General features: G+C 44.9%; 1 protein-coding gene across 3 annotated transcripts; it reads right to left on the minus strand.

Moving 5' to 3' along the window:
- Positions 1-3,366: 3,366 nt before the first annotated feature.
- On the minus strand, positions 3,367-21,368 carry zdhhc3b (zinc finger DHHC-type palmitoyltransferase 3b). Of its 3 annotated transcripts, none has more exons than XM_066666948.1 (7): positions 21,218-21,368; positions 16,636-16,979; positions 13,700-13,824; positions 13,347-13,443; positions 11,853-11,934; positions 10,746-10,876; positions 3,367-8,960 (listed from the first exon to the last, which is right to left on the minus strand). In XM_066666948.1, the coding sequence occupies exons 2-7, from the start codon at positions 16,942-16,944 to the stop codon at positions 8,802-8,804; spliced, it is 903 nt and encodes a 300-aa protein (XP_066523045.1). In that variant the 5' UTR covers positions 16,945-16,979; positions 21,218-21,368; the 3' UTR covers positions 3,367-8,801. The 3 variants fall into 3 exon arrangements, with proteins under 3 accessions (XP_066523045.1, XP_066523044.1, XP_066523046.1); XM_066666947.1 differs by lacking the exon at positions 21,218-21,368 and adding an exon at positions 19,404-19,607; XM_066666949.1 differs by lacking the exon at positions 21,218-21,368 and adding an exon at positions 18,575-18,623.
- Between the last annotated feature and the right edge of the window lie 37 nt (positions 21,369-21,405).

The raw sequence follows: 21,405 nt of genomic DNA on the forward strand, positions 1-21,405 counted from the left end.
AGTAAACACTGCTGTGAATCTCCAGAGCTTCCTGAATCCAGAGCGGAGCCTCTCTGTACATAACGAGAACTCACGGTCTGACTGGATACATGCTGTAAAGCACACAAAGGTCAATAGACACTGGTCAGAAACAAAACACACCGGAAACAGTAGACACCGGTCAGAAACAATACATACCGGAACCAGACACCGGTCAGAAACAATACACACCGGAAACAGTAGACACCGGTCAGAAACAATACATACCGGAACCAGACACCGGTCAGAAACAATACACACCGGAAACAGTAGACACCGGTCAGAAACAATACACACCGGAAACAGTAGACACCGGTCAGAAACAAAACACACCGGAAACAGTAGACACCGGTCAGAAACAATACACACCGGAAACAGTAGACACCGGTCAGAAACAATACACACCGGAAACAGTAGACACCGGTCAGAAACAAAACACACCGGAAACAGTAGACACCGGTCAGAAACAAAACACACCGGAAACAGTAGGCACCGGTCAGAAACCATACGTACTGGAAACAGACACCGATCAGAAACAATACACACCGGAAACAGTAGATACCGGTTACAAACAATACACACCGGAAACAGACACCGGTCAGAGTCAATCCATACCGGAAGCAGTAGACACTAGTCAGAAACAATACACACAGAAAACAATAGACACCCATCAGAAACAATACACACAGGAAACAATAAACACCGGTCAGAACAATACACACACCGGAAACAATACACACTGGTCAGAGACAATACACACCGGAAACAGACACCAGTCAGAGTCAATCCACACCGGAAACAGACACCAGTCAGAGTCAGTCCACACAGGAAGCAGTAGACACAGGAAACAATAGACACCGGTCAGAAACAATACACACCAGAAACAGTAGACACCAGTTAGAAACAATACACACCGGTAAGAACAATACACACTGGAAACAGACACCGGTCAGAGTCAATCCATACCAGAAGCAGTAGACACTGGTCAGAAACAATACACACAGAAAACAATAGACACCGGTCAGAAACAATAAACACTGGTCCGAGACAATACACACCGGAAAACAAACACCAGTCAGAAACAATACATACCGCACTACACGCCGCACATTCTTCAGTACACAATGGACTCTCGGCAAAAACAATACACATAGGACACTTTCTCACCCAATTCAAATGCAAACTGTAGATTATTTACTTGTTTATTGTTTGTTTGTTTTTTTTTATCTGATGTTTGTCTCTGACAGTGTGAGCCTCAGTGTGATCTAGATTGGGGAACCTTGCAGAATATGGTTCTCCATCTCTCTTGTGAAACTCAACAGTCATCAGTGTAATGTTGCATCATATCGACTGTCTGGACATTCCTGTCTAAGGACATGAGAACTGTGCTAGGACTCTACAGAGACCCCAAACTGATTACAACACTGACTCTTTCTTTTACGGTTCCCTCAGTTCTAGACGTCAGCCAGGTTAAGTGTGGGGTACAGATCCAACACTTTAAGGTAATGTTCTGGGTACCTTTAATTTCACTTAAATATCTGAAAGCTAGATATGTATTGATTAAACGTGTGGTACATTGTGTTGGATTTACACATACACGGCCATTATCTAGAACCTCTGGATAAAAAGTTATCATTTTGTCACCATAAATTCTAGTAATATCTAGAACCTGATGTTCGTTTACTCATATAATTTAGTTAAACTGTATCAGAACTTACATATTAGTCCAGACAGGTATCTAGTACTTTAGGATTTTTAGGACAGCTTACACTTTAAAAAATCTAGAACCTGTCAGGTACTTATTGCCCCTCTTTCCCAGAACTTCTTGTGTTACTGAAAGGAAGTGTGTAGTATAGTCCATATCTAGAACCTGTTAGTTAACTCAGTGTAATTTAAAGAGAGTATAAGTAGAGTATCATTACTAAAATTATTCTTTAGTACTTTGGTAGCTACACTCGATAATTTAGTTATCTAGAACACACTGGGCCTTTCAGAACTTATGATATACCTGTAATTACCTAGAACCTGTTTGTCCAGTCAGTGTAATGTCATGTTACCCAGAGAGATATCCAGCACTTTGGAGATACCTCACATTCTCCTGGTTCATATCTAGAACCTGTGGAACTGTAAGAGTAAGCGGTGTGGTGGTTCTGTTCTGTGTGAGACGAAGAGGTGAGGAGAGAGCAGAGGGAGCAGTGGGCTTCGTCTGAAACAGCAGGGACGGAGTGAGGTCATTCTCAGGTCAGGAGGAAGGTCTCTCTCTCTCTCTCTCTTTAGAGAGGACTGACACTAGACGTCTATTGTTATTAATGTTCAACAATGACTCCTAAGATCCAGGAGAACTGTTTCTGTGCCGTTATTAAACACTAAATCTGAAACATGAACTGTAAAAGAGAGAGAGGGAGAAAGACTGAACAGAGGTGTAGGAGGTCTCGAGGCCTAGGATGGAGTGAGTTGTTTCTCTGTATTGTTCTGTTCATGTGTAAATCTGTTCACACACACGTTCCTGTACAGACAGTGATGAATAAATTCATAATGTACTCAATAAGAACTGCAACATATCAATGCCTGAATAAACCTGCGCTGAGAACTGTGTTCCCTACTGAGTCCTTCCTTCACACTCTCAGCCAATCACACACACACACACACTCACCCAGTCACTCACACACTCTCAACCAATCACACACACACACTCAACCACTCACACAAACTCACCCAGTCACACACACACACACTCTCAACCACTCCCACTCCTAATCACTCTCTCTCACACACACACCTGTGTCCAGTTTCACACAGTCACACACTCACACCTGTGGACAGTCTCTCACACTCACCCAGTCATTCTCACACACACACACACACCTGTGGACACTTTCACACACTCACACCTGTGGACAGTCTCTCACACTCACCCAGTCACTCTCTCTCACACACACACACCTGTGGACAGTCTCTCACACTCACCCAGTCACTCTCTCTCACACACACACACACACACACCTGTGGACACTTTCACACACTCACACCTGTGGACACTTTCACACACTCACACCTGTGGACAGTCTCTCACACTCACCCAGTCACTCTCTCTCTCACACACACACCTGTGGACAGTCTCTCACACTCACCCAGTCACTCTCTCTCACACACACACACACACCTGTGGACACTTTCACACACTCACACCTGTGGACAGTCTCACAAACTCACCCAGTCATTCTCACACACACACTCACACCTGTGGACAGTCTCACACACTCGCTCTACCTACCAACATGTGTGTGTTTGGACTGTGGAAGAAAACCAAAGCCCCTGGAGAAAAACCACAGAAGTAGAACACACCAGAAGAGTCAGTGAAGTCTGTTTAATTAAATGTGCAGAATCATTTGACAAAATCATTTTTGACTTGAATAATTAACAAAAACCTGTGCATCTGACCTGGGGTCCTTGAACTATTGCATGTGATTGTACCACACAGCTGGTTCTAGATTGCATAACAATTTCATATAAACAGCAAAACAGGTTCTGATTTAGAAAAATAGTGTCTGAAAAGAGTGCTTGGTTGTCCCTTGTGGAATCAGGAACACAGTCTCCTTCATGGTTCTACAGCTCCATTTATATACAGAGGAACTGTTTGGTTCCTTAAAAAACCTCTGAGGTCAGTATTAATTCAGCCCAGATCAGGTGAGATAAATTAGCCAAGACAAATTGTGTGTCTGCCCTGTGAAGGACTGGCGCCCCCTCCAGGGTGTGTTCCTACTTTGCGCCCAATGATTCCAGGTAGGCTCTGGACCCACCGCGACCCTGAACTGGATAAGGGTTACAGATAATGACTGAATGACTGAAAGAAATTGTGTGTCCTATTTTGCTTCTTTAACTTGACAGTGGATTTAAAGTCTAGCAGTGCTAACACCCAAACCCCAGGGTTGAACCCACCCTACATTCACACGCACAGAGGTCAAGATACTCACACCGTATAAGGTTGATTGTGTACAACAAATGATCTATGTTGACTTTACATCATCAGATTTTGCTTCATGTTTTCCATTTCTTTTTATTTATATCTATAACACTCTGTAAACGCCCCTCCCAGCTCCACTGCACCATAACACTTTATTTCAGACTCTGAGCTCTTTCTGAAGCTTCTTTATCTTTAGGTTCACAAACAGGAACAGAACAAGTTCCTCATTGGTTTAAAAGTGCTAGCTTGGCTGTTAAATTCGTAGTGATTATCTGTGTTTTCACTAACAGCACCCCCTTGCTGACAACAGACACAAGTGCAGAACAGAACAAAAAGTTGCTAGAACAGAGACTGTGTGTCTCAGGGGAACCATGTCTGTGAAAACCCACTCATTTCCTCTTGGTACTTCACTGCTTCACAATTCGTTTCCACAAGGTTAGGACAATTTTACCTCAAACGCAATTAACTCCTGCTCTCAGAGGAAAGGGGTGGTGACATGTCGCTTCACCATCTCTCAGTGTGAACACAGGGTAAAGATGGTTAGGACTTTGACAGCAGACATGTTTGGGCTGATTGTTTTTCTAACCCTCTGTGGCTCCAGAAAACTCTGCCTGACACTTTTGTTGATGACGCTGTTATTTTCCCAACAGCGTTATTTATGATGATTTGGTGGAGTAGCAAAGAAAAAAAATGTCCATCCTGGTGTACATGACAGGGTTAATGTCCTCTGGGAACAAACGGAGGCTGTTGTGGAAGTTTCCAGAGTCCAAGGATTTATAAAAATTCTGTTTGTCCAACATTTGAAGATGAACACACTGTGGATGTTGGCATGGTGTCCATTCTGATAATAAAAAAAAACTCATAAAAACACAACCTAGAAATATTTCAGAATATATAAAAAGCAAGAAAGCAAGTACGAAAGCGATAGAATAAAGGCAAAATGCGCATAAACATTGGACTATAATGCCATCCCTGCTTCAGCCATATTGGTTTAACCCATTCTGTGCTGGAGAAAAAAAAAACACAGTTTATAAAAAGAACAACATTCACCCCACAGAAGCATCTCCTAACAATAAGCTCCATCTGATCAAGCTGAAGGCCCCATCCCCAAAAATATAAATCATCACAACTTTAAACTGATGTAAATGGAAACAGAATGTGTTCTAAGTCACTTTAGACCATTTCTACTGGTCGAGTTGGTATTAAATTTGGACAGAGTACCAACGGCAGCTGGTGTTGTTAAATTATGTAAGACAACGAACAAAGGAAAAGATCCAAGGTTTTGTTCCAACTGTGACATGTACTTATAAATATCTCTAATCACGTTCATGGTGTAACTGCTGAGATTCTCAATGCCACTCCATTTTTCATTCCCACGGTTTGAAACACGATTCTCCTGTATACAACACTGCCTGAGGGAATATTAATATACTGAAATAAAGATCTGTACTTTCCTGAGGACTTTCATATTTTCAAATACTTTCACAACTTTACAGAGTAAAAGGCTTGCTTTCATCTCAGCTCTCTGTTAATATTCAGTCTCTAATCCTCATCTCTCTGTGTAGTGTGAGGTTGTAATGGTGTGTTATTGCTGTGCTCCTTTGCGTCTGGGTCAAAACACTGACTCTAGTCTCTATCTCAGACAAGAATCCAGAGGTACACACTTCAATCCTATGCAGAGAGACACTGGACGAACTTAGGAGTTCATACTGACCACAGTTCCTTCACTCAGTGAGTGACGAGGAGCTTAAAGAGGATGACCCTCTACATATATCTGGTCTCCTATTGTTAGATTAATTGAATTTAAATGTAGTCCAGTTTACAGAAAATCACACTGTATATAATATAAAGCAGCTGCTCAGTGGTGGTCCCGAGATGGTGGTTAGACAAAGCGCTGGTGTAGCGTAGGGTTACAATGTTTCAGATGTTTGTGACCCAGTTGGGAGACCTCAAAAGCAGCCAACAGCATTTATAAAAGTGATTTTTATCACTTTTCTACCAAGTGCAACTAATGTGAGAAGAATCAAATGGCTTTGTAGTCCTTGAATTAACCAGCTTGACCCTAACATGGGCACTGCTATATTTACAGTCTTGTACATAATCCCTGATAAACCCAGACCACTAGATGTCAGTGTAACAGAAAAAGGGACGGGGGGAAAGGACTTTAAAATCTGGGAAACACTAAGCCAGTACAAATCTGACTATTACAATTTAAGAACTGATTTAAGAGAAAATTGTCTTTGCATCCAATGGTGCATTTACATGTTGCAGAAAGACGGTTCATGACAATCCAGCCACTGTGAACCACTGTCTTTAGAATCAAGACTTTAATGCTCTCAGATTCTGCTGTAAGCCAAAGCACCAGACAACATAGGCACCAGACCCCACACACAATCACAGTACAAGCACTTAACATCAATGAAAACACACCACTACCAAGTGCAGTGTGTATTCCAAACAACTTTGGGATATAACATTGATTAACGCCATCACTCTGCACAGAAAACTGAAGAATGGCCACTGTTGTCAATGGCAATGCTTACAGGGCTGCATGCTGCAGTTTGGCAAGCACTGTCATTGTTTCTGCCATGTGGCTCAGAATGAAGTTTTCTCAGGGTCAACTTGTAAATGCAGCATTAGATTGGATTTTTTCCCCCCACCCCTGCTCAATACCATTAGCAGAAGAGAGTACTGTTATGAGAACAACAGTAGAACCACTGTAATCTCCTTCGGTTTTGTGTGAAACAGTGGTTCTTTTAACGCAACAGGGTCAATTTACTATACAGCAAAGGCAGTAATGCGCTACTGATCTACAGCTGGTTCTAAATTCATTTAATTTCTCAAGTCCTCTAGAACATGCTCCAAGTTCCTCCCAGAAATTCACATATTCTGCTCCATTTTTAGGAGCATATATAGAGGAGAGGTTAAGCAGCAGAAGGGGAACAGCAATGGATTCTGGGTTTCTGGCAGCATTGTGTCAAAATGAGGATGTCAAAAAAAAAAAAAAAAAAGGGTTTGAACATGTTTGGAGAAAATTTCTCAAATCTCTCAAGGTTTTTGACTTAAACAACTGTCAAAGGAGTGACTTGTTCTCTCAAAGTTATGCTAATTTGGCTTGACAAGTAATGGTTTACTTAAACCATACTGCCATTTAAAAATCACAGTTTAGAGAAGATTAGATATTAGATAAATACATATTTGTTTGTGGTAAAATAATCAAACTTAGAGAAACCAAGTCAAAGTACTGAGAAAATATCTCATTTTCAGAAACTAAGGCCAGCATTATTACGAAATAAAGAGTCAGACTTCAGAGAAGATTAGATATAGTTCAGTGAAAGAGGTGACAGCTTTTATAACAGACCTCACTAAAGATCTTTCCTCTTCTCCCACAAGCCAAAAGGAGATTTAAGGCCAAAGCTAAAAAGGGTCAAACCTAGAAAAAGAAAGCTTAATTTTACTGTGGTTCTCCCAGGAACCAATGGAGTGATTTTAAAAGGCTAAACATGGCTTGAGTTTTTCCAGCATTTCCAGGTCTCTTTCAGTCTTTAGCCTGTTTTAGGCCAAAAGGAAAACGAAGAAACCCCTAAAAGCAATAAACAAGGCGACAAACTATAAAAACACTGAAAAAAAAATAAGGCCTTATTTCAAGAAACCAGTTTAAATCTCGTGGATATCTCAAATATTTCTCATTCTGAGCTTTTTTATAAAAATAGTATCACATTATTTAAAGTTTGTAGATAACTTACATAGATATTTTATGTGAAATAATTGTACGTTCCATCAAAATATCAAACATTTCTCGTTGTGAGATAATTGTTTGGAAACTGAACCCATTTCGTGACATTATTACATTATTATTAACATTACCGACATTTTATTTATAAGTTAAATAAAAAACAGCACTGGATAATTTTCCTATTTTTCAAGTAGAAATCTCCCCCTCATCTCCACAGTAGAACACAGTTCTGGTTCTTGTGAAATGTCTGACCTGCTTTGGTTTAAACCCCACAGCAGTGTTCTCCCCCTGTGTAAACAGCCCTGTTCAGAACGCCCGCTTTCAGCACCTGTTCCTTTAAATGATAATGAGCCGCTCGCTGTTCACCCCGACCCTGAGCGCACAGCAGTGAGGAGCGAGGAAGCTCTGGTTTTTAGCCGTTTTTGCTTGGTTCTATTTTGCTGCGTTTAACCTCGTCTTTGCGCTCTCACATAAACGCGATCTAGCGATGTGATTGGATAGACTCAGACGAGGGGGCGGGGCAATTGTAAAGTCTCTGCACTTGACAACAGAAGCAGAGCAGAATCAGAACGACTCGTTTTATCCCGTGTTGTCTGACTTCGAGTACACAGAAAACTGACTGGGGGTCTTCTTTCACAGTGTGTGAGCTGGTGGGCTTCAGACCCTTTAGAGATCATTTTACCTAAGAAATTCAGTTAAAAACTGTCAATAATATTTATAAAAACCTCCACAAAATCTTATAAACCTCTTCTAGAAATCTCACAGTGAGAGATATTAGATCTTCTCCAGGTGTAAAAGGAATTCACTTAATAAGACCTCATTGTTTTGCAGTGCAGGGCTTTGGTGTGAACCGAAAACAGATAGAAGACATCAACAAAAATAATGTAAGGAGCAACAAGCTCCGGCACAGACAGGAAATTCAAAATAAGCCACACAGCCCCGGAGACCTGGCGGACCAGGATCGAAAATCACAATAAAGAGTAAGAGCAGACATCGAAAGAGGAGATGAAGAGTTTCTGTGATTGATAGCACGTTTACTCTACGCATCCTCTGCCAACGTCCAATAGAAACGCAGCATTCCCGTTACACGACATACTGGTAGGCCTCTGCCTTCCCATGTTCAGGGGAGGAGAAGGGACTGAGCCAGGACAAAGAAAACGGATGACCAAACACCACCTTCATGTTCATCCACCGAGACTTTTTAGCCCATCTCCGCTCCTCCTTCTTCAGCTGCTCAATTCCCTGCAATAGGAGACAGCAAAGAGGGGCGTTACAGCTCATAACGAATAATAACGAGGGTGGGGCCACAGCAAAGAGGGGCGTTACAGCTCATAGCGAATAATAACGAGGGTGGGGCCACAGCAAAGAGGGGCGTTACAGCTCATAACGGATAATAACGAGGGTGGGGCCACAGCAAAGAGGGGCGTTACAGCTCATAACGGATAATAACGAGGGTGGGGCCACAGCAAAGAGGGGCGTTACAGCTCATAACGGATAATAACGAGGGTGGGGCCACAGCAAAGAGGGGCGTTACAGCTCATGACGAATAATAACGAGGGTGGGGCCACAGCAAAGAGGGGCGTTACAGCTCATAACGGATAATAACGAGGGTGGGGCCACAGCAAAGAGGGGCGTTACAGCTCATGACGAATAATAACGAGGGTGGGGCCACAGCAAAGAGGGGCGTTACAGCTCATAACGGATAATAACGAGGGTGGGGCCACAGCAAAGAGGGGCGTTACAGCTCATGACGAATAATAACGAGGGTGGGGCCACAGCAAAGAGGGGCGTTACAGCTCATGACGAATAATAACGAGGAAGGGGCCACAGCAAAGAGGGGCGTTACAGCTCATGACGAATAATAACGAGGGTGGGGCCACAGCAAAGAGGGGCGTTACAGCTCATGACGAATAATAACGAGGGTGGGGCCACAGCAAAGAGGGGCGTTACAGCTCATGACGAATAATAACGAGGGTGGGGCCACAGCAAAGAGGGGCGTTACAGCTCATGACGAATAATAACGAGGGTGGGGCCACAGCAAAGAGGGGCGTTACAGCTCATGACGAATAATAACGAGGGTGGGGCCACAGCAAAGAGGGGCGTTACAGCTCATAACGAATAATAACGAGGGTGGGGCCACAGCAAAGAGGGGCGTTACAGCTCATAACGGATAATAACGAGGGTGGGGCCACAGCAAAGAGGGGCGTTACAGCTCATGACGAATAATAACGAGGGTGGGGCCACAGCAAAGAGGGGCGTTACAGCTCATGACGAATAATAACGAGGGTGGGGCCACAGCAAAGAGGGGCGTTACAGCTCATGACGAATAATAACGAGGGTGGGGCCACAGCAAAGAGGGGCGTTACAGCTCATGACGAATAATAACGAGGGTGGGGCCACAGCAAAGAGGGGCGTTACAGCTCATGACGAATAATAACGAGGGTGGGGCCACAGCAAAGAGGGGCGTTACAGCTCATGACGAATAATAACGAGGGTGGGGCCACAGCAAAGAGGGGCGTTACAGCTCATGACGAATAATAACGAGGGTGGGGCCACAGCAAAGAGGGGCGTTACAGCTCATGACGAATAATAACGAGGGTGGGGCCACAGCAAAGAGGGGCGTTACAGCTCATGACGAATAATAACGAGGGTGGGGCCACAGCAAAGAGGGGCGTTACAGCTCATGACGAATAATAACGAGGGTGGGGCCACAGCAAAGAGGGGCGTTACAGCTCATGACGAATAATAACGAGGGTGGGGCCACAGCAAAGAGGGGCGTTACAGCTCATAACGCATAATAATGAGCTTGTACAAATAATTACAAGGGATTGAGGGGCCACATTAAAGAGGGGTGTTACACACAGCTAATAAATATAATAATAAAGAGCTTTCCGTCGCCCATATTCAGAAACCTGCTATAATTACTGTCTACTCCTGCTGGCCTAATTTGAGAGGGAAAGGGAAAAGCGGGGAGGGAGGAGGGAAGAGAAGAGAGAGAAAGGAAAAAGAATGAGAGGTGGGACTCACGGTCTCGTCGGTGCAGATGGAGTGCACCTGAGTCCCAAACATCACAGCAGTGAAGAGTAAGAACAGCAGCCCCTCGAAGCACAGCAGGATCAGGAGGATAACTGTCGCCGGGGGAGAGAAAGAACTGCATTCTGGGAAAACATGAAAAGCAGAGGGAGGGACATATCAGAGTTGGACTCTGCCATTTTATGTTCCTGTCCCAATCTGTTCTCCTGTCCCAGCTGCTCTTGTTGTTCTGATTCTTGTGTCCTCCCTCGAGTTCTTACAGACACATTTGTGAGGGCTGTGCCAAGCTGAACACACCTACGCAAGAGGTTTGCTGAAGCCTTTAGCCCCGCCCCTGTGTAGAGCTTGTAGCTCCGCCCCCTCCTCATCTCTCCCAGGGGTTTCTGGTCTGAGATTAAGCTCATAAACCCCTCTGTTTGTGGGGCGTTGTCATTGGTTTCCATGCTGTGGTGACCTCTGGCCCTGCTTATGTTTCTCTTGTGTTAAGATTCTTTCCTTCCTTAGTTTTCAGAGCTTTGTTTGGTATTTGGCTTCTGTTTCTCCTTCTTTCACTCATCTCTCAGTAAATCTCCATGAACATCCCCTTACTCTCACTAACAGACACAATGGAACTATAATAATATCTAATATTTATCTGCAGAAAATAATTAATTATCAATATATGCCATATTTTAGAAACAAATCAATTAATAACTGGGATAATTAGCTTCTACTCGCCCAGCTCTGAACGTCAGTGAACAGGACTAACCATGGGTCCAGCTGGTCAATACCCTGCAGAGATACACTCTACAGTGACAATGAAGTACTGCAATGTTGATCGTTATCGATATATCACCGAGTGCGGCTCTGAGGCAGAGGGACGTCTCTGTACGTTCTTTACAGAAGATAAAAATCGTTCTCCGAGGTTCTGCCATGTTTTTGTGGCCTGGACCTCAGTGTCTGACCAACTACTGAATTTCTCAACTCAGAGTCTTTGCTGCACTGATACAAATGAGGACAAAAACCTGAACATCAGGACGAGAGAGACTCAGAGAGAGAGAGAGAGAGAGAGAGAGAGAGAGAGAGAGAGAGAGAGAGAGAGAGATAAGATGCTGTTCTTACTTGACCAGTCCTCTTCGAAGCAAAGGATGAAGTGGAAGGCCACCATGATGAGAGCATGGAGAGATATCAGAGCAATGTACATCTGCAACACACACACACACAGTTTCTAACGGTGCTTTTCCACCGCATGGGTCCGGCTCTACATGACTTGACTCGACACTGCTCGACTCGCTTAAAGCTTGTTGCTTTTCCAGTGGCAGGGCTCCCCCGAGAAATTGAGCTGATGATGTCACAAAGCCCTGTCTCTAACAGGAATTGCCAGCTTTGAAAACTACAACAATGCCAGTGGTAAAGTTAGGGGCTGTTTACTCACTGTGTATTCACGTGTTGTTGTTGTTGTTTGGACTAAACCCGGCTCCTCAGTTCAGATCAATTTTACTTGTTGTCGGAAATTTCACCACCCATCGGCCCAAGGATCGTTTAAACCTCTTCAAAACGCCTCGAGGTAAAGTTACGGGGCTGCCGTTATAAACACGGCACATGTGAGTAAGTTACAAGCGGCGGTTTGTGCTGGGTTTGAATGAGCTTTGCATTTCGTTGTGATTGACATGGCTCTGGCCAATCAAAGCTCTGCAGGGTTTTCACCTCATCATGTACCACTTACGCGGCTCGGTTAGAACCCGCAGTGAGCTGGGACTGAAAACGAGTTGAGTCGTGTAGGTTCCATGCAGTGGAAAAGCAGGTAAAATGGTCATAAATCTGATTTTGTTCTGCTGTTCACACTCTCTATATAAAATGTGACTTATATCTGACCTCAATCTGAACACATCAGGCTCCTAAACTGATCCAAAAGGACAGGGCTTCAGGCTCTGACCAGAAGAACATATCCGTCTGATCTCATACAAAGCACTTTCGTTTTCAAAAGCACTGTGACTGGTGTTTTAGTGCAGCTCTGTATCACACCACCACACTTCTCTTTCATCCAAACGGGCGCGAACACCAGGGTATAATTACAGACTTCAAAGAACATTAAAACATGGGGGTGTGGCCAGGCCTCTTACAATCACCTCCAAAATGAAGGAAATGAGCACAGCTTAATACCGACACGAACGATATGAATCTGATACAGAACTGTTCTTCTCGTGCTTGTTTTACAAAACATTTACATTTCCTTAAGATCTATTTTCTCATAAATGAGAGACAGGAACCTAAGAAGTTTCATGGCCTAAATCTGCTATAGATACAGATGTCAGAGACACCTTAGACGTTTGGAGACACTCTGAGTTCCTGCCTGTTCCTTTCTTTGGTGAAGATCCAGCAGTCCTACAACTGTGGAATAAAATTAACTGAGAAGAACAGAGTGTGTTTTGGATGCTGCCAGCTGCCAGTTGGACCAATTTGGCACCAGGCACTGTGAGACGTAACATCTGATAAAAAAAATCCAGTATAATTTTCACAGATTTTAACTCCTCCCCTGTCCCCTGGGTAAATAATATCTGAACAGGACTCACGAGGAACCTGAGGAGTAACCCCTTAAATCAGGTCTCAACTCACCGTGAAAAGCACAAAGTATTTCTGGTTGTTTTCACCCACGCAGTTGTTCACCCACGGACAGTGATGATCCATCTTCCTGATACAGCGCTTACACACACTGCAGAGAGACACAGACAGAGAGAGAGAGAGAGAGAGAGACGGGGAGGGAGTGTTTAATGAGTGTAAGTCATGGTGTATCTCCTGGTCTGTCTCTCAGCTACACACTCGTCCTGAAGACACCGCCCCTCACCCCCCACACACACTGTCTGAGCTCTGTACTCATCACACACAGTGGACACTGTAACTCAGGACATGAACTGGGGCACTCTGGAGCAGCTGCACATGATCCTCGGGTCATATGTGTGTGTATGTACCTGCAGTGGTGGGCTCGTTCGGGTTTGATGCTGCAGCATTTGGGACACTTGTAGACCACCTGCCCCGGCTTCAGCTGCAGGCTCTCGATGAACTCCTTAGTGGCGTTTCCCTTTGGCACTGCCCCCTACAGGCAAACAGTGGAATATATATTCATTCATTCATTCATTCATTCAATCAATTCAGTGCCCCCTACCAGGCAGACAGGGGAACATTCATTCATTCATTCAATGCCCCCTACCAGGCAGACAGGGGAACATTCATTCATTCATTCATTAAAATCAGTGCCCCCTACCAGGCAGACAGGGGAACATTCATTCATTCATTCAATGCCCCCTACCAGGCAGACAGGGGAACATTCATTCATTCATTAAATTCAGTGCCCCCTACAGGCAGACAGGGGAACATTCATTCATTCATTCAATGCCCCCTACCAGGCAGACAGGGGAACATTCATTCATTCATTAAATTCAGTGCCCCCTACAGGCAGACAGGGGAACATTCATTCATTCATTCATTCATTCAATGCCCCCTACCAGGCAGACAGGGGAACATTCATTCATTCATTCATTAAAATCAGTGCCCCCTACAGGCAGACAGGGGAACATTCATTCATTCATTCAATGCCCCCTACCAGGCAGACAGGGGAACATTCATTCATTCATTCATTAAAATCAGTGCCCCCTACAGGCAGACAGGGGAACATTCATTCATTCATTCAATACCCCCTACCAGGCAGACAGGGGAACATTCATTCATTCATTCATTAAAATCAGTGCCCCCTACCAGGCAGACAGGGGAACATTCATTCATTAAAATCAGTGCCCCCTACCAGGCAGACAGGGGAACATTCATTCATTCATTAAATTCAGTGCCCCCTACAGGCAGACAGGGGAACATTCATTCATTCATTCATTAAAATCTGTGCCCCCTACAGGCAGACAGGGGAACATTCATTCATTCAATGACCCCTACCAGGCAGACAGGGGAACATTCATTCATTCATTCAATGCCCCCTACCAGGCAGACAGGGGAACATTCATTCATTCATTCATTCTAATCAGTGCCCCCTACAGGCAGACAGGGGAAAATTCATTCATTCATTCAATGCCCCCTACCAGGCAGACAGGGGAACATTCATTCATTAAAATCAGTGCCCCCTACAGGCAGACAGGGGAACATTCATTCATTCATTCAATGCCCCCTACCAGGCAGACAGGGGAACATTCATTCATTCATTAAATTCAGTGCCCCCTACAGGCAGACAGGGGAACATTCATTCATTAAAGTCAGTGCCCCCTACAAGGCAGATGGGAACATTCATTCATTCATTCAATTCAGTGCCCCCTACCAGGCAGACAGGGGAACATTCATTCATTCATTCAATGCCCCCTACCAGGCAGACAGGGGAACATTCATTCATTCATTCATTAAAATCAGTGCCCCCTACAGGCAGACAGGGGAACATTCATTCATTCATTCAATGCCCCCTACCAGGCAGACAGGGGAACATTCATTCATTAAAGTCAGTGCCCCCTACAAGGCAGATGGGAACATTCATTCATTAAAGTCAGTGCCCCCTACAAGGCAGATGGGAACATTCATTCATTCATTCAATTCAGTGCCCCCTACAGGCAGACAGGGGAACATTCATTCATTAAATTCAGTGCCCCCTACCAGGCAGACAGGGGAACATTCATTCATTAAATTCAGTGCCCCCTACCAGGCAGACAGGGGAACATTCATTCATTCATTCAATCCAGTGCCCCCTACAGGCAGACAGGGGAACATTCATTCATTAAAGTCAGTGCCCCCTACAAGGCAGATGGGAACATTCATTCATTCATTCAATTCAGTGCCCCCTACAGGCAGACAGGGGAACATTCATTCATTCATTCAATCCAGTGCCCCCTACAGGCAGACAGGGGAACATTCATTCATTCATTAAATTCAGTGCCCCCTACAGGCAGACAGGGGAACATTCATTCGTTCATTAAATTCAGTGCCCCCTACAAGGCAGACGGGAACATTCATTCATTCATTCAATTCAGTGCCCCCTACAGGCAGACAGGGGAACATTCATTCATTCATTAAATTCAGTGCCCCCTACGAGGCAGACGGGGGAACATTCATTCATTCAATTCAGTGCCCCCTACCAGGCAGATAGGGGAACATTCATTCATTCATTCAATCCAGTGCCCCCTACCAGGCAGGCAGGGGAACATTCATTCATTCATTCATTCAATTCAGTGCCCCCTACAGGCAGACAGGGGAACATTCATTCGTTCATTAAATTCAGTGCCCCCTACAAGGCAGACGGGAACATTCATTCATTCATTCATTCAATTCAGTGCCCCCTACAGGCAGACAGGGGAACATTCATTCATTCATTAAATTCAGTGCCCCCTACGAGGCAGACGGGGGAACATTCATTCATTCAATTTAGTGCCCCCTACCAGGCAGACAGGGGAACATTCATTCATTCATTCAATCCAGTGCCCCCTACAGGCAGACAGGAGAACATTCATTCATTCATTAAATTCAGTGCCCCCTACCAGGCAGACAGGGGAACATTCATTCATTCATTCAGTGCCCCCTACCAGGCAGACAGGGGAACATTCATTCATTCATTCAATTCAGTGCCCCCTACAGGCAGACAGGGGAACATTCATTCATTCATTCAATTCAGTGCCCCCTACAGGCAGACGGGGGAACACTCATTCATTCATTCAATCCACTGCCCCCTACAGACAGACAGGAACATTCATTCATTCATTCAGTTCTACTAATCATTCTTTCAATATCTGCTGTAAATTATTTATTTTTTTACAAATTAAAAGCCATATACTCACTAATGTAGTCATTGCGAATAGTGTGTTTGTGTGTGAGAGAGAGAGTGTGTGTGTGTGTGTCTGTGTGTGTGTGTGTAGTGTGTTACCGGGTCTGTACACATGGCTCTGAAGTGTGAGGCCAGGGCGAGGAAGGCCAGACTGTTGAACACCGCTCCGTTGATCAGACTATAGATCAGACTCCGGGCGGGGAGCAGCATGACAAACAGAACCACGAACTCGGCGTAGAACACCAGGACCCAGGTGATGACCCCACACACCATCCCACAGCCGTCCCGGATAAACCACAGCTGGCCAGAGGTGGGGGCCGCCGGAGGTGGGGGGTTACAGTGCTCGGGGCCCAGGTAACCAGCTTTCCTCTCTATATCCCTGAACGACGACTTCATCATCATCGCCATCCTCGGTGTCAGATCACTGAGAGAGACACAGCATCCTGGGAGAGGGAGAGAGAGAGAGAGAGAGAGAGAGAACAGAGGAACAAGAAAGAGAAGAGAAGAGAAAAGAGGTAGAGGAAAAAAAAGAGGAGAGAGAAATCAACTCTATGTCATTATAATTTTCTGATGAGCAGAACAGCAGGGGAACTCTTACTGTGTAAATACACAGAGCCTTAAACACACACACTCCTGTGTGTGTATGACTGTGAGTCACGGCTGGATAAGAGGAATCGTGGGTAATTTAATCACACTGTCTCTGACTTCACATCTACAAGGTGGACCAACGAGGGAGGAGTGTCTTTAAGGGGTTTAAAAACTCCAGCAGCACTGCTGTGTCTGATCCACTCTACACCAGCACCACACACACTAACACACCACCACCACGTCAGTGTCACTGCAGCGCTGAGAATGATCCACCACCACATCACACCTGCTCTGTGGGGGTCCTGAGCGCTGAGGAACAGGGGGAGGGAGGGGTAACAAAGTATGCAGAGCAACAGGACTACTACAGGCTGTAACTGTAGAGCTACAAAGTGCTCCTGTGTGTATGCTCCATGTCTTTTCTTGTACACAAGGTCAACACTGCTCCTTATCAGCTCCACACACAGGCTGAGACACGTCCTCTCCGTCTCTCAGGGGGACGGCACGTGTCCTCTCCTGGGAAAGATTTACACTACTGGAACACTGAAGTGAGCATTTCAGCACCTGTTCCTTTAAATGATAACGAGCCCCTCTCTGTTCACCCCGACCCCGAGCGCACAGCAGTGAAGAGCGAGGAGCAGAAGCTCTGGTTTTTAGCTGTTTTCGCTCTGTTCTCTTTCTTCTCTGTTCTCGTTTTCTCGAGCGGGTCCAGCGCTGTGATTGGACAGACTCATAAGAGGGGGCAGATTCTAAAGTTTCTGCAGTTGACAAAGGACTTTTATTAAAGGAACACTATGTAAGATTTGGTCTTTTCTCTCCCGGGCTTCCTCTATAGTTACAGGGTGTAAATCACTTTTACAGCACTGTCCTGAAATCAAGGAGGAGGTGGGAGAGAGGGGGCAGTGAGGGTGTGTTTATTTCCTACCCCCTTCATATGCTACAGAGTGCAGTTTCTGCAGTGCTGAGCCCAGAGTAGCAACAACAGAGGCCCTATTCTTCCTCCTACAGCTCTCTTGAGCATCGCAATGATTTTGAAGCTGCAGTCCTATTGTAAAAATACTACCTAGTGTTACTTTAACACATCTGAAGTCATATGTCCTAAAGGTTGGGGATCACCTGCCCTGTGTTTCTACACAGTGAAAACAAGCGGAGCCCTTTAACTCCAGGGTAAACAAGGGTGTAACCCGGCTACTGCAGAGCTACTGAGAAACTACTTTAAAGCCTCTAGGCATTAGGTAGGGAACATGTTATTACTGGTTCATCTTATTAGTCTCCGCCCAGTGGTCCATTATGACATCATCAACACAGTCCAGTTTCAAAAGCCGTGTCATTTACATGTGAACACGAGCCTCTGGCTTCATTAACGACATGACGATTAAAGGTGCAGTGTGTAAGATTTGGGGAGGGGTCTACGAGAGGAAATGGAGAACAGTGTACTATCATCATCCCTCACCACGAGTCGGTGCGTTTTCATCAGCTTAGAACAAGACCTCAATATCTACACAGAGACCAGGTCGACGTCCAACAGATGGCGCCGTGTTTCTACAGTGGCCCAGAACGGACAAACCAAGTGCTGTTGCTAGAGTGGGGTCGCTTCCTGTTTTCACTGACTGCTGCTGTAGATTCTAGTGTATACTTAGAGAGAAGGAAAAAGAGGGGTGAGGGAGCAGTGACCAGTTACAATCTGTGACCTCAGGGCTAGGTGCTGCTAAACCTTACACACCGCACCTTTAATTTGAGCAGAAACGTGTCCCAACGGTTTTTTAAACAGAGTACATGCTTTTTTCAGGAGCAAACAAATGTCTATTTATTAATTTATTCATATTATAAATACATTTTGTACTACATTTAGACAGTCATGGTATTTAGTAGCAGTGGTTTAATTTTACAGAATAAAAGTTCCAGTGGATTTGCTGGTTTAGAACAGTACAAGACCAGAAATATTAAAATAAAATACTAATGAAGTAGTAAAACACAATTTGAGTTCATTAATAACGCTTAATAGACATAAACTAACAGATGTCCCCGAAAGCAGCCTGTATTCTGTCGTGTGGAGGAGCAGGTTTATTGTGTACTTTGTGTTTAAATGTGGGAATAAAGTAGGAACGTGGAAATAAATCCCTGATAAAGCACCGCCTCTGAGTTTTAGAGCTCTCCCTGTTTGCTGCGGTGTAGACGGGAGAGGGGTTTAGTCCTGATCTCGCTGTAAAACCATGAGTTTAAACAGTGTGTGTCTGATATGGAGAGAGTTTCTGTAAACAGTGAAACGTAAGGACTCTTACCTCCCTTTCCTCTTTCAGCCCTCAGTCAAGAACAGAGCTTTAACCCGGTGTGACCGCCCCGACCCGCCCAGGAGCAGCGCCCACCGAGGACCACCCGGACACCGAGGCGGAGAAAGGCGAGATTTAATCAGAGGAACTGCTTCAAAACCGCAAAATCCCTCCACTTTATCCACTTCACTCTCCAGACTGTACCCGCTCACTCTCTCCGCTCTACATCCACTGAGCGTCCCACTCCACTTTCAAAATAAAAGTCTCTCCCGGTACATTTGAACCGCCTCTGTCCTTAAAGCAACACTAGGTTGTATTTTTACCTTAAAATAACAGCTTCACAGTCATTGTGATGCTGAGCTGTAATGAGGAGAACAGGGCCTCTGTCTTTAATACTGCAGACTGGAGAAACACACCTCCTGAGGATGTAGCAGTGGTGACGCATAGTAAACCCAATCAGTCAATAAAATAGTATGAATATAGTGCTTTTCACAATTTAAATCCATCACAAAGCAGTTTTACAAAGATCCAGGACCAAGTCTACTCTGAGCTGCATGAAGAAGAAACACTGAGAGAACCAAGACTCATCAGTAGAAACCAGTCCTCCTTTGGTCGACGCTGGAGATCACAACAAATAACGGAACAGCAGTAAAAATAACTGCTGGAGATAATGGGTTATAGGTAAATATTAGTGATGAAGATATAAAAGGGAGCCGGAAGAGAGCAAGAAGACAGAGGACCAATTTAGAGGTCTATTGCCATTTTGGACCACCGGTCCATCCATCCATCCATCCATCCAGGGTCTGTAACCCTTATCCAGTTCAGGGTCGCGGTGGGTCCAGAGCCTACCTGGAATCACTGGGCGCAAGGCAGGAATACACCCTGGAGGGGGCGCCAGTCCTTCACAGAGCAACACTCACACACATTCATTCACACCTACGGACACTTTTGAGTCGCCAATCAACCTACCAACGTGTGTTTTTGGACTGTGGGAGGAAACTGGAGCACCCGGAGGAAACCCACGCAGACACAGGGAGAACACACCACACTCCTCACAGACAGTCACCTGGAGGAAACCCACGCAGACACAGGGAGAACACACTACACTCCTCACAGACAGTCACCCGGAGGAAACCCACGCAGACACAGGGAGAACACACTACACTCCTCACAGACAGTCACCCGGAGGAAACCCACGCAGACACAGGGAGAACACACCAACTCCTCACAGACAGTCACCCGGAGGAAACCCACGCAGACACAGGGAGAACACACCACACTCCTCACAGACAGTCACCCGGAGCGGGAATCGAACCCACAACCTTCAGGTCCCTGGAGCTGTGTGACTGTGACGCTACCTGATTGGACCACCGGTCATTTAAACACAATTTTAGACAAAATATCACATTTCCATTCAGTCCAATTTACTCAATATATTCTCTTGTTATTATTATTATTATTTTTTAAATCATTTTAATCCACCACAGTGTAAGCACTTTCAGTATAATCGCTTTATATCAGGTAGGAGGGGATTAAAAGCTAGTTAGATCTTGTACACAGGACAGTAACTTTAGTGGTCCCAAGGTGGACCAGCAGTGGCCTGTTTATAGTCAGCGGGGTATCTACCAACGTTTTTAAGCCAGTGAGCCGATATGCCCTCTGTATGGCTATGACATTTTAGGTGTCTGCTATGGCCATTGTAATGGCTTTTCAGGTGGTTGCTATGGTATACAAAGTGGTTGCTAGGGTGTTGCTAGGCCATTTTTGCAGTGCCACAGGTGGTTGCTAAAATGACATGGTATCCAAAGTGCTAAGACGCTACTAACCTGTTTGCTAGGTGGTTGCTAAGTGCTAACCCGGGTGATTGCTAGGTTAGTTGGTGTGGTTGATAAGCGTCGCCAGGCGGTTGTTATTGTAAATCAGGTGGTTGCTATGGTTTTACTTTCTCGTGACGACGAAACGGCAATTCGGAGCTGTTAGAAACTCCGAGGCGCTGGAGTCAGGGGAGACTTTT

The sequence above is a fragment of the Hoplias malabaricus genome, chromosome 4 (assembly GCF_029633855.1).
Source record: "Hoplias malabaricus isolate fHopMal1 chromosome 4, fHopMal1.hap1, whole genome shotgun sequence".
NCBI classification, from domain to species: domain Eukaryota; kingdom Metazoa; phylum Chordata; class Actinopteri; order Characiformes; family Erythrinidae; genus Hoplias; species Hoplias malabaricus.